Genomic DNA, 18063 nt, shown 5'->3' with positions numbered 1-18063 from the left:
AAGCATGAGAACACAGCTAGTACAGACTATTAATCTGTATCTCCACTTGGAAATGTGCCAGCTACAAGAATGTAGACACTTCAAGAGCTACGACCAACTAGAACATGGCTTGAAGGAAATATGGTGCCAGATGATTAAATCTTGTGTCAGATCTGGACTGTCATCATCCCAGTCCTAGATGATGGTCAATAAACCTTGGGCTTCATTTGGCCCCTGAACCCCAGAAGTACACCAGGAAGGTGAGGGAAGACACAGCCACCCCCCTCCATGGGCGCTTGAGGACTCCCACCAAATTAGAACGTTGCGCCAGTGCTGGGGACTAAATTTATCCTGAAAGGACACCCAGATCAGAATGTTCTCTGCAACAAGGGATCCCGTCTCTCATTGTCCTCCTCTTTCTCTTTTCCCAGAGCCAGGCACTATCAGCTGTAAACCTCAGCCCTGCAAATTCAGCTCAAAAGCCACACACACACACACACGAAGCCAGCCCACAGCAACACACACCACATGTTTAGATATGAAAGACAGGAAAGATTGAAGTGAGCAGGAAAGGAGGGCCATTAAGAGAAGGTGGGAAGAGGTAGGTTTAGATGATGCTGATAAGAAGGTCAAAAAGCAACTGGGAAGAGCAAACGCTGCATCTTGCGGCTGCTGGCAAGCTCTCACGCTCTGAGCCGACAGCAGCATGAGCCACAGTCAGTTCCTGTTCGAAGTCAGCTGCTCCTTTACAAGCCACAGCCGGTGTATCTCCATTTCCCCTGCATTTGCTACTTTCAAGCCCACTACAAACTGAAAAGCCCCCACGGCAGCCTTAGGTGCTGTCCCTACTCCAGCAGGTGACGCCCAGCCGTGGGGAGAGGAGCCCATCCTGCCAGGACTCGGGGGGCCGGCCGCATGGCACCCCACACCTGCAAGCGCAATGTTGCAGGCAAAGGACAGCAACGCCCTGCCTTGGGGAGGCTCAGTCTCAGGCCGCTGGTGAGCAGTGTGTTTTTAGGACAAGACTGGGTTTGGGAACAGTGAGAGAAGACCAAAACTGTAAAATCCTAAGGTTCTTGTACACTCTCATCAGCACAGCTCCTGCTAAACATCTGAAAAGAATCTGACAGAGCAAGACATGCTCAGGCTCCGAACCAGCCCTGGCTCCTTGTGGGGTTGTGTTCCCTCAGCGAGATCACAGAGCCTCAGATTCTGGGGCCAGGAGGGGTATTTTTCCATTCCTCTCGCTCTTGAACAAGAGTGTACCAGGTAGCTGTTGTGCTGATTCCTAAAGATCCCTCAAGGGTGGAGGTTGCTCAGCAGTTCCTCTAGCCCAGCGCTGCGTCCTTAAAGTCAGCCTGGGGGTCCTAAAGTTTGGGGGAGGAGTGGGCCTCCACCCTAACCACCACCAGTCTCCCCAGTGCCTCCCCAGCCCACCCCTTGGTCTTAATACTGAAGACTGATATTTTCCTCAATTGTTGGTACAATGCTTTGCTAATGCAACTTGGGGATATGGTCCCCAGCTTCCCTGGCCCCCCATCCGATTGCCACCTAAACCCCCTCTAATAGATGAGTGCTGCTGCTGTAGACAGGGACACCTAATCCTTCCTGCTCCCACTCACCGGGACCTGGCTCCAGTTTCCCTTTCATCATCACTTCACACTGCCTTTGTGGCCAGCCGCGTCCCTCCCACTACCCAGAAACGCAGCTCTCCCTGCTCTCCATGCATGCTCAAGCGGGCCCCTTCCCTCGAGCACCCTCGCCCCACGGCACCTGCAAGGACTCTGCCACCTTCGAGGCCCCCGTCAGACACCCTGCACAGCAGTGCTCGCACCCATCTGAGGAGATCCCCGCGGCGCCACCCAACCCCGGCTGCGCAGCTCAGCCTCAGCACTTGGCAGTTGAGGCCGTGGTGAGCACTGGCGTGCTTATCTTGCCATTAGATCACAAGCTCGTTTAGGGCAGGGACCCTGCCGTCCCCATGGTGCCCGGCATGGAACAGACCTTCAATAGCTCTGTCGAATGAATTAATCACCCCTTTTGTCCAGTCCTCTGGGGAGCTGGAGAACAGTTGCTATTTCTAACAGCAGCAGGAAGACAAATATGGCCCTGCCCACTCCCTCCCCCCACCAGCTACACACACCCAGTGGTGGCCATTTCTCTTTGCTCTCAAATCAAAACGGTTTCTAGCACATTCTAGCAAGAAGCACCAGGGAGAGCTGTGAGGAACCTTGGAGAACACTCAGCTCCCTGCCCCGTAGCACAAACGAGGAGACTAAGAGCAGTAAGGGGCAGGGCCTGAGGCACCACCACAGCAGCCAGTATCAAGGGTACGCCTGCCCCCGACCTGGTGCTCTGAGGAGCCGCCGGGGTGTCAAGTTCAGTGGCCACGGCTGCTCAGCACCTGGTGACGGCTCTACCGTGCCTGGTTACTGCTCTCTGGTTGTGCCTGTGGTCAGTGGAGCTACAGGTCAGCAGTCAGGGCCAAGCCCAGCTGCTGCAGCTCAGAATGGCTCTGGGAATGCTGGAGCCCCGGGGGCATGTGGCCACGCTCTCCTGGTCACAACCCAGTCATTGCCTGGGTCCTGGTCATTGCCACACCCAGTCCCGCAGGCGGCAAGAGCGCTGCTTCACCCTTTCATCCTACAGACCTTGGGCCGCACAGACACAGGGTCCATTCTGCAGTTCGGAGCCCGGCTCGGTGTGAACGCACCTGCGGGGCTCATTTGGGGAGGGTAGGCCAGGAGGGAGCATGAAACCACAGCCTTGGAGGAGGCCACAGAATATTTAGAATGAGAAAGATTTGCAACCCCTTTAATTCCTTTTTCTCCATTCCTCCTGACTTTAATCCAAAAAAAGACTTCCCCAGATTTCACTTCTGGTTTCTCCTTTGAATCAATAGCTTGGATGGCGCTGTCACAGTTGGGCTCACCAAATGTGGGAGGACAGGACGCTGGGAGGCCCCCAACACGTGTTGCTGAATGAGACTAGACAGACTAGACAGAAGGGCTGAATGCAGGGGAGCAGAACAGAGGCTGATGAAAGGTGTGGCACTTGCCCCCAGAAGCCAACTATACAAGCAAGAAAAGGAGATCAGGGTCGGCGGGGTGGGGCCTGGGGCTTGAGCAGCTCTGTGAAGGAGCCAGGGGTTAGTAAAAATTCAGCTCAGGGTGAACTAATAGGCTGCTGTGCAAGTCAAAGGCACTGGCTGTCTGGGCTGTGATAAGGGAAGGAGAAAGCTGTAGTGGCCCTGTGCACTGACCAGTGCACAGCCCCGGCAGGTGCAGACCAAGGGGGCCCGGGAGAAGCAGGGGGCGCAGGTTAGAGACAGGGCTCCTCATCCTGCCAGGGGAGTTGGGGACGTTTCCTCTAAGGAGGAGAAGACCCTGGGACATCCTACATCCAACCTCGGCTGTGAGGCTGCGAGCCCCTTACTAGAAGGTCATCAGAAAAAAGGGTGGGGAAACTGAGGAGGTTGTTAAAATCCAATGTGCCAGGCCACTCGCTGTCTACAGGGAAGACCAGATGCAGCCCAGGCAGGCCTTGACTTGCAGGTGGAGGCAGGTCTGGTCCCGAGGGGCCGTCGGGAGCCCTGTGGCTCTGGATAGCATTGAGTGGGCACAGGACGGAGGAGTCGTGCCCTCAGACGGCAGGGGGTCAAGAAAGAACAAGACCCAGTATGCAGCCCAGCCAGGCATCCAGGGCTCCAGGGAAGATTCTGGCCAAGCAGGGATCCAGAGGGGAGGCTCTGTGGCTGAGGACGTACCCCGAGATACAATCCTCCCACTCCCGAGGGCACTGGACCTCATCCTTGGGGCAGGCCTGAGTTCAAGGGGAGGACAACAGAGAAGCCGGGATAAGGAGGGGATTTCTGATGGGCTGAGCTGCCATCACAGGGCAGGACAGAGCTGGGGGCCCTCCTGGAGGTGTGGCTGGGGCAGAGGGCCTTGGTGCTGCCGCAGGGCTGGATGACAGCGTCTGAGTCGCTGTTCACCCTGGGCTCTGTTATGTTCTCTCTTGCTCTGTTTTGGAGGGGAGCCCCCTGCTCAGCCCACCCTCCAGGCTGTTTTCCAGCACTGCAGGAACCAGAGGTAGGAGAGGACATCTGAGGACGGAGCTCTCGCCCCCAAGCAGTGAAGCCCAACAGGCTTGGAGGGGGTCAGCCTGGCTCGAGTCCAGCTCTGCCTCTCACCAGGCGCATGATCTTGGACACATCACTTGCCTTTTCTCCACCTCAGTCGCCTTGTCTGCGAAATGGGGCTAATGACAGAATCCACCTCTAGGGCTGTCATAAGGATTCACTGAGGTCATAACGTAAAGGGCACAGCCCCTGCGTGTCAGAGATCAATAAATGGAGGCTGCCATTATTGTCACTCACAGGGTGACAACTGGGCTGTAAGGTGAGGCTGTCAAGGCTGGGGCTGACATCATAGGGGATTCTGGTATGAACTGTATGAAGAAGGTCCACCAGAGGCCTCAGAGGGGGTACCCACAGCCCTGAGCCAGCAGGTGACTTGAGGTCACATAAAAAATGACAAATCCTGTCTGGAGATGGATGGTGGTGATCGCTGCACAGCGGTGTGGATGTACTTACTGCCACTGAACTTTAAAGTGGTTAAAACAATAAATTGTGTGTCACGTATATTTTACCAAAATTTTAAGCAATTTTAATAACAAAGCCACAGCATGGCCACAGCTCTATGACCACCAGCCCCGTGTTCCCTCCTCCACCCAAAGGTTTGTATCAGTGATACGTTCAGAGGAAACGGAACTCTGCTTCATTGAACTGTATTGGATCCTTTCACCCAAAGATAAACCAAGCCCAGTTCATATGTGTTCCAGTGGTTGGGTTTCGGAGAATTTGAGCAGTGGTGATTTTGCTCTTTCCTCTTAAAATGAAGAAAATGTCATTTTACCAGATTCCCGCTGCACAGACCAGAATTATCAGGCCTCTCCTGGTAGCACGATGCAATGATAATTGGACAGAAGCCTCCAAACACTAAAACTTCTACAATGCCTCCCAACTTCCCAAGTCCTCCGTCAATATCTTCAGCCCAGATTTAGAATCATTACGTTCCTACTATGCACAACGCCCTTCACTGGCACAGCAGGACAGCCACAAAGATGGTTAAGAGCAGACACAGCCCTTGGTGGGCTTATAAGTGAGCACAATGTTTCTTAATCAGGAGGATGGACTGGAATTCCTGTGGTGCTTTCAAAACACATGCTCCCAGGAGCAGGGGTCCCTGGCCTGTGGGGGCCCGGGCACAGCACAGGGCATGAGACGGATGCCCATTCCTGGCAGAAGCACGGCCATGGGGGAAGAGATCGTCATTTTAAAATAGTGAGGACAATACAAAATAGAGTGAATTAACTCTGAAGAAGTCATGGATGGTATACATGGGCTCTCTCAGGGAAATAGAATATTCTATTCAGTTCCATACTCATTCCACAATGACTTTGGAGCAGCCGGAGTTTGCATTCATGGAAGGAGTTGGAAGTGAGCTGCTGATGGGAGCGCGGTCCTTGGCTTTAATTAGCCTGAAAGCTTTAGGATGTCGGGCCAGCTTCCATCCGTGGGAGACTTAAGAGGAGTCACCTTTAAACTTCAAAATGTTGCAGCCAAAGAACTGTCCTCCTGATTGTTTGCTATTTCAGGTTCGAGACTATATTGAGGGGCAGCCAGGTCCCTTTCTGGGCAAAAGAAAGGCAGTTAGGAGGCAGGACAAGGTGGCTTGGACAGTCCCCCCGAGGGCCTCCTGAATGCAAAGGATACTGCATGTGGTTACCAGAACCTGTTCACAGCTAGTCTGGCTACAGTTTCTCTCCTTGTCACTGAGCATCCTTCCGACAAGGAATCCTGGAAACAGTCAGAAGCCCCAGAGATCACCTGACCCAATCTGCCCACTCTGTAGATGACACAGTTGAGGTAGAGAGAGAAGTAGCTCGTCCAAGCTCACACAGCAGTCACAGGCCACAGGCCCCCACACCATGTACCAGTGGCAGAGGCTGGCAGGGTAGAAGCCCCCAGGTGGGCAGGCACGTGGGCTGTTTTCCTCAGAACCCTTTCATTCACTCAGCTGCCAGTGTTGGGATGGTGATTTCGTGCATCCCTGAATTACAGTGGAAGCTTCCTGAGAAGCGTGCCCCGGCCCCCTCACATCACAGGGCTCGGGGTGAGGACAGAGTGTGGTTTCCAAGGTAACACATAGCCGGGTGGATTCAGCCTCCCAGGGCCACCTTGTCCTGAGCCAGCAGGGGAGGGGGAGGGGGAGGTGAGGGGACACCGCCTTCCCATTCAGAAACACTGACTTCCCCCAAGCCCAGGTGCGCTTCTGTCCCCCTGCCGGGGCTCAGGGGTAGAGGACACTCTAACATCCTGGACTCCTGGAGCTGAGGAAGCTTCTGGAAGACTGGTAAGAGGCATTGCCTGGAAGTCCCCAGGGCCCTGCCAGGCTGGCTCCAGCGGCCTGGGACTGACCTTCTCGGCTGGGGCAAGTCTGAACATGCCCAGGGGCAGTGGTTTTCACACCTGTTAACAGATACTGCACGAGTCCCGTCAACAAGCACGACACGGATGCCATTTCCAAGTGACATAACAGAGAGTCAGTGCAGGCAGCTGAGAAACAGCCTTGCGACTGACTACGCTGAGTACGTAAGCCCCACGGGCTCTGGACTGCCCAGCCCTGGACAGCAGGCCCTCAGAGAGCTGGGGGATCCTGGATGCCCACACACCTACGGGAAGGGGCAGAGGGGCAGAAGAGCCCTGTTTGAGGCAGAAAGGGTTAAACCCAACTGTTTAAATATTTAGCAAATAAACCCCACATGGTGGCTGGCAGGGCTAGCCTGGTAACCATGGCAATCCATGGCCAGCCCCAGATCCGAGAATGAAGAGGTGCTAGGACTGAGGCCGGCTGCTGAGAAGGGGCTGAGGGGGTCCACAGTGGGCACAGCACCTCATGGGGGGTGGCCCATGGAGACCCTCAACCCCTTATGATGCAAAAGCCTAGGCCAGAAGCCAGGCTGTGGCCTTCGGGACCATCTCTCAGCCTTGTAGAGATTCAATTTTCTCTTCTACTGAGTGAGGGGAGGATAAACCTGCCTCAGTGGCCTCAGGTTTGCTGTCATTCATGTGTCAGGGTGAGGTATTCACCTGCTGAATACCTGCCACATGTTAGGTGCTCCAGCTCTGGGACACAGCGTGACCCCAAGTCAGTCCTCGCCACCAGCGACACATAGCCAGGGAGCGTGTCTGGGCAAGAAACCGTGCCTACAATCCTATGTAAGACTTGCAATGCCAGGGGTCAGAGGCATTGCCAAGCCGTCTCCCAGAAGGGGCACCTTGCTGGGGAATAGGGGTCACCGGAATGGTTCCTGAAGAAGGACACATCTATGATGAAACCTGAAAGTCAGGGAGGCGAAGTCAGGTGGGCAAAAGGTCTGATGATATATGTGAAAACACAGCAAAAAATACAAGGCACTAGACGAGATGAGGTGACACCACCGTCACTGAGGTGGCTGCTAACGCGTCAGCCTCTCAGCTTTCTGTCCTCCAAGGGTAGTCTGAGAAGGATTCGGTGTTTGGACGCGTGGCCACGGTAAGGGTGACTCACCTCCTCTCCCTCTTCCTTTCCAGCCCCACCAGGTGTGGGCAGGCCGGGAAGGAGGGCAGGCAGTGTCCTCGGCGCGGTGGTCCCACCAGGCACCAGCTCCAGAAACATACTCCCCCGTCTCCAGTCCCCCACTGTGCTGTGATCTATCCTGTTGTTAAAGTGCAACAGGAGATGGGTGAGCTTAGCAGAGGGGGCGCTGTCGGGATTTTCCTATCAAGCTTCACTAAATATTTGGTCCTGGAGCCACCCTGGGTGCTTGGAGCTCCTTCCTCGTCTCTGTGCAACACAGACGGTTAAGTTACTGATATCCTCAGGCCAGGCAGGTGAGGGGGTGCCTGGAGGCCTCAGGGTCTCAAGGTCCCCAACCCGTTCAGCTCAAAAGGAGCACCTTGGCCAGTGGCCCATCTCTGAACCCCATGAAAGCCATTCAAAACCATCTGCCAACCAGCCAGACACCCTGAGAAAATGTCCACCAGGGGCCTGCAAGGACGGAGACCCAGTGCCTGCCCTCTCCCACTGCCCTGAAATGTTCCAGGCCAAATACACAAGGCCTCTGCTTCCAATGAATACACACTAAAGCCTCATCTCCCTGTGAAATTGCCCAGCCCTCTGTGGCCACATGGCGTTTGACACACACCTCATATCATGGCACTTATTAGCCGGGGTCATAGAGCATCGTGGTCTAGGACGAGCAGCTTCCAAAGACAGAATTATTTCCTGATTCTCAGTGTCTGACAAAGTAGTTCTTTCCTTACGGTTAAGTTCAGAATGGGACTAGAGAAGGGAGGGTAGGTCTGAACCCTCCTGCCCTGTCCCTCAAGGGGAAGACACCACTAACTCATTCAGCAGTTGGGACCCCGAAGCACCTGGACCGGGGATACCTCCTGCATTCCTGATGCCCGTGTCCCTGTGACAGTGTGTTACGCACACCCAGGAGGGCGCCCTGACCGACAGGAAAATCACGCCACGGCAGGTGAGCCTTTTTGTTATATGAGCTGTCTCTTGAATATAATTTATGTGCTAAAATTTGAAATTATTTCCCTGTCAGCTAAGAAATCTACAGTTATTTAATAATAATGTCCACTCTTACATGCCTACTAAATTTTGTTGCTCCCCTGTGGGGGTGAAGGTCCATGTCTGGTCACCATGTTTCTATCAAGTTTGAAGTAGACCAGAAGCTTCCGGAGACCAATGTCAGATCTTGAAAGGATCGACACCCCCAAACAAAAATCTTCTTGATTCTTTGATCTGACTGATGCCTTTTACTTTGAATATGACCAATAACCACAAACTGAAATTAATTATCTCCAGAGTTCACATTCCAGGTGATGTGAAATCCACCACTGCCCTATGTCCCATCCTAGGCTCACAGCAGCCCCTACACCTGCTGCGTGCCAGCCATTGTCCTGCAACTTCCTGCCCTGAGGCTTCATTCAGGACACCAGGGCTCTGCGCCACACCTCCAGGTTGGGGTGCCAGTGCACCTCCCCACCTTGTCCCCTACCCCAGCCCCCAGGCTCCCAGCCAGCTCACTTCCTCCATGGGGTGTGACCCCCTCCCCTCCTGTATGCTTCTGGACCAGAGCCTGGCACCCCGCTTACTTCCTCTCCCTCTCAATGGGCTCCTTTCTGACAACTGACGCACACAGTCCCTCTAGTCTACAGAGGCAGACCGAACATCCCTCCTCGGCGCTGTGCCCTCCCCAGCTGCCGCTCTGGCTTCCTTCCAGTCACAGCCAAGCCTCTGAGAAGACTGACCCTATTCATCATGACCACTTTCCACCTCCCCCTCAGTCCCCTTCCCCTGCCACTGCCCTGTGACTGCCACTTCCAGTGACTGCACTGGGGCCTCCCCCGGCCTACGGCAAAGGAGCAGCGTGGTCCCCGCTCCCTGCCCCTGTGGCATAACCACCTCTGCCTTCTCTGCCTCTGGCTTTGTGACCCCCTACCCCCTGGGTTGCCTCTGGCCACCCTGACTCTTCCTTCTCCTCTGGGGGCTCCTCCCCCTCCCACTTCTCATGTGGTGGTATCCCTCTAGTGATCTGCCCTGTGCCCTCCTCTCGTCTCACTGCCCCCTGCCCATCCTGCCCTGGCCTCTGCATCATAGTCCTGGAGGCAGCTGGATCCCCCCCCAACTCTGCCAAACCTCAAACTCCAAACTCAAAAACAGGTCCACAACTCACATGGTTGGCAGTCCTGTGGCTTCAATCTTAGTGAATGGATTCCCAGCCACCGAGCTACCCAAGCAATGCATAGGCCCCTCCTCTCCCTGCGGACAGCACCTCCATCCTAATCGTGACCAGGTCTGGCCAATTCTACTTGCTGCACGTCTGTCTCTCATGTGTACACAGCCCCCCATGCCCCCACCCCCCGTCCCAGCTCTTTTCCTGTCCCAGTTCAGTGCATCACACTCCCTCACCTGGACCACAGAAACGTGCTTCTAACTCAATCTCCTGCGTCCCAAACTGGCCCTTCTAACATTTGCCATGCTGTGGCTGAAATGCAGATCTGATCCCCTCTCTCCCAGCTTGACATCCTTCCGTGGTTCCTCTGCTGCCTACAGGGCAGCTCCAAACCCTTCAACAGGGCAGACAAGCTCCTGCTGGTCCCGTCCACGTTCCACAGTGGATCCGCCCCACCCACCCAGGACACTCTGCACTTTGCCATCCCGGCACCTTTGTTTGTTTGAACACCTCTGCCTGGGATATCCTTTCCGCCTTGCCTGCCAGGCAAGTGCATCCTCATTTCAGGGAAGGTGTTTTGCATATATTATCTAATTTGATCTGCACAATGACCCTTTGTGGGAGGTCCTATTATTCGTCCCATTTTTACAGAAAAGAAATAAGCTAAGGGGGATTAAGTAACTTGCGAAAGGCCACTATGCGCACTAAAATATGACAAAGAGCATGATTTGAACCCAAGTTTAGCTACTCTAAAGTCCGTGTTCTCAGCCACCTGAGACTTTGCCTTCCACGATGGCACCGGAGACACTAATTAAAGCCATAGATTCCTCAAGGTCGGTGTCCCCTTTGGAGAGAGGTAATTCCAGGGTTTCTAGTGCAGAGAACTGGGCTCCTGTTCTGCACAGAACAGACCCTCAGTAAGTACATGTTGAATGAATGAGCTAGATGGGTCACCCGGAGCAGGGAAGCGAGGAAACTGGGGGAGCAGTAAAGAGTTCCGCGTTTCATATGCTGAGCCAGGCACATGCCTATGACATCTCAATCGTGAGTCTGCAGTCGGGGCGCTGGAGGCTGGCCCTGCCCATCTGGGAATTGTTGGTGATCACCAAACCTCAGGTGTAAGTGGTTTTACTCACTGTTTTCAGAGTTTCGGTAAATAAGCAAAATGCATTGTGTGTGTGTGTATTCATTTCCTTCCAGGACACACTGGACTGGGGATAACAGATGCCTGAGCCTTGAAAGCTCCATGCTCCGAAACACTGAGAGAAGAGGAGATGGAGGAGAAATGCACAGCCTTCTTCAGACAATAGAGGCTGTCTCCTGGGAGACACCGCATCTTCCTTTCTCTGCTCCAGAACCTGCGTCGGGGCTCGGTGGAAGTTCCAGGGAGGCCGCTTTCCGCTCAGTGGAAGGATGACTTTCTAAAACCTTGTGCTGCCCATCAGAGAAGAGCCTCCCTCAAGAGGCAGTGCCACCCTGTCGTGGGCAGTGCCACAGAGGTAGGGGGGTTCCTGTACTGGTGGAGCACACCCCTCCCTCTGGGGACCTTCCAAGCCTGAGACTTTGTGAGTTGAAGCCAGAGTTTGGTTGAGAGTTACCCAGTGATGTTTCAGAATTCTTCTCCCTCAAAAACGCAAGCCACCCATGCTAACACATAAGAATATTATTCTAGAAGGTAACCCCAGCCTCACAGGTGTGCTGGGCCAGGGCCTGGGGCCTGGATGTGAGGTCTGGGCAGGGCTGGGAGGTGAAGACATGGGCATCTGGTTCCTGCTAAAATTTAGCTCAGTGACCAGCAACTGGTGTAGATAAAGGAAGCAGTGAGCGTCTCCTTAACACAAGCTCCTGCCATCACCCCACAGAGGAGATGAGTAACACCCTGCCACTGTCCTGCTTTACAACAGGTGGGCAGCAGATGTGGCCTTTCCCTGCAAAAGGTATTTTCCAAGTGCCCCCCTCTGAAGCCACCAGGAAGTAAGTCCCCTAGCTGGCCATGCACCCAACCTAAATCAGAGAATTACAGATCTGGGGGTGCTTAGGATCCCTACTCAACAGATGAGGAAACAGGCCCAAGACCACAGAGCTAAGTCATCATCTGAAATGCTATGGGAACCAGAGAGCTTGAATCCAGTACCCTTTCAATCCAAACATGCACAGCAAACACCTGCTCTTTGTCAGACACTGTGGGCCCCTGAGAATGCAGATTAATGACATCGTTGCCCCCAAGATGAGGGAGAAAGACACAAAACAGAAAACTGTAATATGGTCAGGTGAGGTGTACACAAGAGGGCCCAGTAGAGGCAGGCCCTCTCCCTCCCCCCACTGACGATCTGGGCCCAAGCCATTCCCATTTCCCTCTGGCAGGAGAAGGTCCAGCTACATGCAGAAAGAACTTTCCTGGAAGGGGAAGAAGCCCAGAGGGAGCCAGGTACTGGTGAAGGTGGGCCAGGAAGGTTAAGGGTGCTGGGCAATGGGAGCTGAGAGTACAGGGCCAGGCCAGAGCAAGGAGGAAGTCCAGCCACCTGCCAGCAGTGGGCAGCCACGACAGTGACCATCTGGTGGCCCCAGCGTATTCATAGACGAGGCCCAGCTGGAAGCAGTGGGATAGAGGTCATAAGAAGGGACCCGTTTCCGTTTCATGGAAGCCCATCCTGTACTCTCTACTGTTACCAACCTCTTAGGAGTTCAGCAAAGTGAGTGATAGAAGTCTATACTCCATATGGGGAAACTGAGGCCCAGATAGGTTGTTACAGGCCCAAGGTCATCCAGGCTGAAGTGTCTGAGCCAGGGTTCAGTGTCACCAAATTCACTTTGTTTCTCCAAGTTCTGTGCCAGGCCAAGCTAAGTGACTGAAATAGCATCCTCTACTGGCCACAGTTAGGGTGGAGCAGAGACCGGCTGCGAGCAGAGGGTGGGGCAAAGGGTGCCCAGCTAGGTGACTGCCTGTCAGCAGCATGGGCCTGCCACCAGGCCAGGACTGAGGTCACCAGCGCAGCTGGGCTGGATCAGGCCTGAGAGCTCAGGCTGCAGGCTCTGCACTGGGAGCCAGGAGCCCAGGAGAATCAGAGGGAGGGACACCTGCTCTTGCACGCCAGTGCCTGGAGTGGGAGGCAAAGCAGCCGGGCTTAGCGGGACCAGTGTGTGGCAGAGGTTAGAAGCCGCTCCTCTGTTCCCCTCCCTCAAGCCTGGATCATAGCCGAGCTTTACGACTCTGTCTGTTTTCATTGGCCTGTGTGATACCTCCCACACAGGTCAGGGTGATGCATGTAAGGCAGACTCCGTGCAGATGAGGACATGCGGGCTCAGAGCGGTTGAGGGAATACGTGGGCCCCGAGGCTGGTTTGGGGCAGGGGTTGGGGGTGCAACCTGGCCTGAAGCCCAGACTGTGACTCCTGATTCCATCTCGGTTCCTCACCCCATTCCTCCTCCCTGTATTCCCGGCTCCTTTCTGGGGTTGACTGGACAATGGTCTGGCTTAAAGCCCAGCAGCTTTGTCCAGTTCGGACTCCATGAAGGAAGCCGCTTGGTGGTGTCAGGGCTCTTAGCCTCAGAGCACAGCCTCTGTCTGAGCACCTGTGACCCTTTGGAGACTAAAGAGTCACAGCCTTCTAAATTAGCATCCTCAGGTCATCGGCAGACTGGAGGTGGCCTGGAGCCACGGCGTCCACATCCAGGCCAGCCACAGAGGCCCCCTGACACTTGGCCAGAGAGCAGAGGAGGCGCCCACACCTCATCTGTCTACACAGCAGCTCCACCTAGAAAATGCTGAGAAGCGAAGGGAGGAGACTTGAATAGCGTTTCACTGCTTACAGCACACGTGCTCCTGTGCTCCTCATTCCACCCTCCAACCCAGAAAAACTGGAGTAAAACCCCCGTGCTCCAGACCAGCGAAGGCTCATGTGCTCCAGCCCAGAAAGGTTGAAGGGCTGGCCAAAGACACACCATGAGAAGAGGTCACAGCCAAGACGTGACCCCAGTTTTTCTGACTCTGAGTCCTGGTCTTTGTCAATCTCTTGCCTGCTGCCCAGATGTGCATCAATCCATGTTCCTCCTGCCAAAGGACCAGGATTATATCCAGATTCATGTGGATGTGAGGAAAAGCATCTGGATCCTTTAGAACCACCCAGGTCCCCATCAAACAGGTCGGCCTGAGGGGCCGGGTGATGGAGGAGAGCTGTTGTCACGAGAAGATTCCGCAGACCTGCTCACCCCCACCTGCCCTTCCCAGCTCAGGTCGAGCCATCCTGCCTATGTTGGCCAAACTGGAAGTGCACCCCAGAGCCCAGCCCATATTTCTCTGGGTGCCAAATCTCTCCTGGGCAGCAGGAAACAATAGTCCTCAACCACCTAAAACTTCTATTTTATCTAGAAAATGACTCCTTCCAGCCTGGCAGGACCCAGCAGGGGTAAAGTCTACCCCACCGGGAAGTACAGATTCCTGGTGGCATTTGGCAGTGGGGGTGGGGAGGGGACCATGAGGCAGGTGTGTCTCACTGGGGGGACTCAGTGGCTCAAGTTCAGAAAGGATCCCACAAGAGACAGAAAAGGCAGAGCAATTCATAAAGGGCTCCCACACTACAACAGTGCTGAGGATCCTGAGCAGGCTGCTCCCCAAGATTACAAAGACATGTCTGCCTCTGGGATCCTCAAATGAAAATAATGCCATAGCTATTCTAAAGCCACAGGGTAGCCTCACAATTCTCTCTTCTGTGAGGTTCCAAACCAGAAGAGCCATGTTCTCAGACACCATCTTGCAAGATCACCTGAATAGTTGCTTGGGGGGGGGGCCCTTGGGTGGGGATGGGCTCAGTGCAGAGAAAGGCAAAGGAATGACCCCCTGCATGAAGGGGTGAGGGCGAGGGCACCTACCTGGACTTCACGTGTGTGATAGGCGATGATCAGGCCCAAAAGGATGATGGTGGACAGACTGATAAGGCATTTCAGGGCCAGCGAGAACATGGAATCCTGCAGGAAAAATAGGAAGAGAGAATCAGGGAAGGCCAGGGATGGAGCATCTCATTTTACCCAGAGACTGTGTAAAGGGGGAGGAGTGGAGGTGCAGGAGGGACTGTCACCAGTTCTTTCTGGGAGCAGAGTGCAGCACGCAGGTAACCTGAACCGTGAAAATCCCTTGTGCTGGGCCTTGGGCCGACCCAGGCTCAGCAGCTGCCCCCCAGGCCTCCATTTTTTAAAGTTAAGTCATATTTGCATTCTTGGGATGAACTCTTCTTGGGCACGATGTATTATGTTTGCTACACATGGCTCGATTGGGTTTGCTGATGTGCTGTTTAGAATTTCTCCTCCACCTTCATAAGTCATTTGAACAAAATTCTTTTTTGTGCTGCTATTATATGCTTTGGGCATCAGTGTTGTGCCAGCTCGGGCCTGTCTTTCCTCTTAACAAACCTGAACCAGAGGATTCCTGGGGTCCCTTCCATCTCTGACAATGCAGAGTCGTGTCATGAATGAAGATGCCCTGGCAGCTGCTTCCAGTGTCTTGTTTTAGGCGAAGGGCAGGGAGGGAGGCAAGGTTAGTAGAGGAGCTACTGGAGAGAGAAGAGGCCTGGCAGGGAGCAGAGAGGGGGCCTGGGCAGGAGAAGGGCCCTGAGGGTGCCTCCTGCCGAGAATGGGGGACGTGGGCCACCTGACCTTCACTGCAGCCTTCCAGCCCCAGGGCAGCTTAGAGAACCCACATGGTTAGCAGCTTGCGCTCTGGGGCCAGCCCCCTGGGTCCAAGCCCTGCCGCTTACTAGTTCGTGACCTCAGGCTCCTTCCCCCAGCTCTCTGTGCTCCATTGCCTCGTGTGTGAGATGGGGATAACATGAGCGCCTACCTCATCAGGCCACTGTGAAAAATAAATGCATTTGTATGTAAAGTGCCTTGGACCCATGCCTGGCCATGTAAGGTTAGCGGCTACATTTCCGTTTCATCCCCTACAGATTCAGGGTGTCTAGGCTGGGGACTTGGTGCCCTCCTGGGTCCTTGGAAGGTAGGGAATAGAGACGGCTCCCATTCTCAAAGGAGACAGCGAAGGCATCCTGAGAGACGCAAGCCACACATGAAACAGCTCCTAGGCCCCAGGAGCTGCTAATCATAACAGTAACTGATTCTGCAAAGCACCTTACAGTTTACAGGGTGGTTTCACATATCTGTTCTCACCTGTCCTCAAGACAGCCCTTAGCCTCTATCCCAACCATACAGAGACTATGGGTGCCATACAACCCATAAAACCTAGGTGGAGCTGAGAAGAGCAGGCAGTGAATCCATACTGTTTTAGGATGAGACAAACCACCTCCCTGGAATCAACAGTTTGCAATGTTTCTGAGCCAGAAATGACCACAACTTTTTTCTCAAAGAAATCTGAAGGCATCTGGGGAGCATCATGCCTCCCTGGGAAAGGGTTCGGGATCAGCTGCACATTTCAACCTGTAATTTATTTCTTTTGGCAGAAATGAACTGAAATCATAATCCAAGTCTATTTCCAACATTTTTAGAGAAAGAAATAAAGAGAGAGGGGCCAGATGCTGTCTCCTCTCCTTTGAGCCTCTTCCTTTTGTTCTAAAACTCAAAGCCTTTACATAAGAGGCAACTCCCACCTGCTCCTTGGTTTTGACCAGTTCCAGGCCCATGGGGAGACGAGCCGTTCTCTGGATCAGCGGGAATGCTTGCTACTTTACAGATTTCTGTGCATTCTGTATCATATGTCAATGAAAAATAAACCATTAACCATTTTTAATAGCTGGAAAACATGTCAAAAGAGTCTGGCTAGACTAGACATGTTTTCTATTCATTAAAATGTTGAATTATCATTTTTTTCTTTGCTGCCTGCACCATGATAAAGCTTGAAATTGATATGGTTCTTTGGGTGATGGCTGCGCCTCAGGGCTGGCTGATTAGCTGCCACACATCACGTGGTGGGGGCACCTGATACACCTGCCCTGCTGCCACCCACTGGGCTGGGAGGGAGTCCTCTGGTCAACTGGTCTACCCTTCTCCCCTGTAACTCAGAACTTTTCAACAACAGAGTAATTACTACACAGGAATGCTTAGGAATTATATCCCAACAGATGAGAGTCATTTTCTTAAAGCCATTTATCCTTAGATGCCCAAAAATATTAGAGTGGTTAAGCCAATTTGAGAACAGCCAGTGATAAAACACCGTGTAACCACTTAAAATTATTTCTGTAGAGAGTATCTAAAGACATGAGGTTCATGGTATATCAAGTGAAAAACACAGACCCCCAAACTGCATACGGTATATTTCCAATTATTTTTTAGCTTTCTACTTTTTTAATATAAAAAAGAAACTGTGAAAATATAGTATTATGCTACCAAGCATCAGGGTACTCAACTTAGCATGAGATCATACAATCCTGCTGGGCAGAAACTGAGCATCCAGGGATTACTCCACTTAGATCACCGCAGTGCTTTGAGGATGATAGGTGCTTACTAATTGCTTCTTGAAACTGCTTACTAAGAGTTCTTTTGTTTTTACCGAACACTTATTGAGTACCAACTATGTACCAGGTCCTCGACTAGTCTTCTACACAATTCGCCTCACATCTTTACCCTATAGATGAGGTCATAATGTCTTCATTTTACTGATAGAGAAACTATGGGTCAGAGACACAGTGACTTTTCCAGGTTGCACAATTAGCCCAGACTTTTCTATATACCATGCTTCCCCCCCTCCATCACCTTGAAAATGCACTAGGTTCCCGTGTGAGGGAGTGAGCTCCTGCCATCCTGGGGCAGGCTGGCTGCAGCCATTCAGAGTGCTGTGGGGGTAAGAGGGTGGACCGCATTCCAGCAGGATGACCCCACCTGTGTGGCCTCTGTGAAGGCCATGCATCAGCCCTTCACAGATCTGTGATTTCTCACGGATGACAACAATCTGTAAGAAAGCACTACCATAGGGGCCTATCCCTCTAGGTGGGCCTCATCAACCCACTTTAACAGAGGATGAACCCAAGGCTCCAAGAAGTTGCCTAACTCGTCCAAGGACATGGCCGACAAATGTCTAAGTCGCGATGGAAGAAGCCAGGACTTGCTCCGATCGGTCGGCCTCCGGGTTCCGTGCCCTGCCCTGCCAGGCTCTGCAGGGAGGCTTCTCAGAACTGTTCCAGCCCTTCCTCCCTTGAGGCTGTACAGAGAGTGATGGAGTGTGTTCTCTGGATTCTGAGCCAGCAGTATAAATTGCTCTCCTGGCCTGCCTTGTAGCCTCCAAAGACAGGCCAGAATTGTAATGATTACAGTAGATCTTCTGAGACTTTGCAGTTCTAAATAAAT

The 18063-nt window shown here is 53.3% G+C and overlaps 1 protein-coding gene across 3 annotated transcripts in view; it reads right to left on the bottom strand.

Moving 5' to 3' along the window:
- Positions 1–18063, bottom strand: part of KCNN3 (potassium calcium-activated channel subfamily N member 3) — a 147336-nt gene that overhangs the window by 90993 nt on the left and 38280 nt on the right. For all 3 annotated transcript variants that reach the window (XM_037016765.2, XM_017676515.3, XM_073221184.1), the window contains exon 2: positions 14644–14739. In XM_037016765.2, the coding sequence (XP_036872660.1) occupies positions 14644–14739 (96 nt within the window). The remainder of the gene's footprint in view (positions 1–14643; positions 14740–18063) is intronic.

The sequence above is a fragment of the Manis javanica genome, chromosome 14 (assembly GCF_040802235.1).
Source record: "Manis javanica isolate MJ-LG chromosome 14, MJ_LKY, whole genome shotgun sequence".
NCBI lineage: Eukaryota > Metazoa > Chordata > Mammalia > Pholidota > Manidae > Manis > Manis javanica.
Note: the sequence above shows the minus strand (reverse complement) of the source record. Positions and strands in the feature narration are given on the sequence as shown.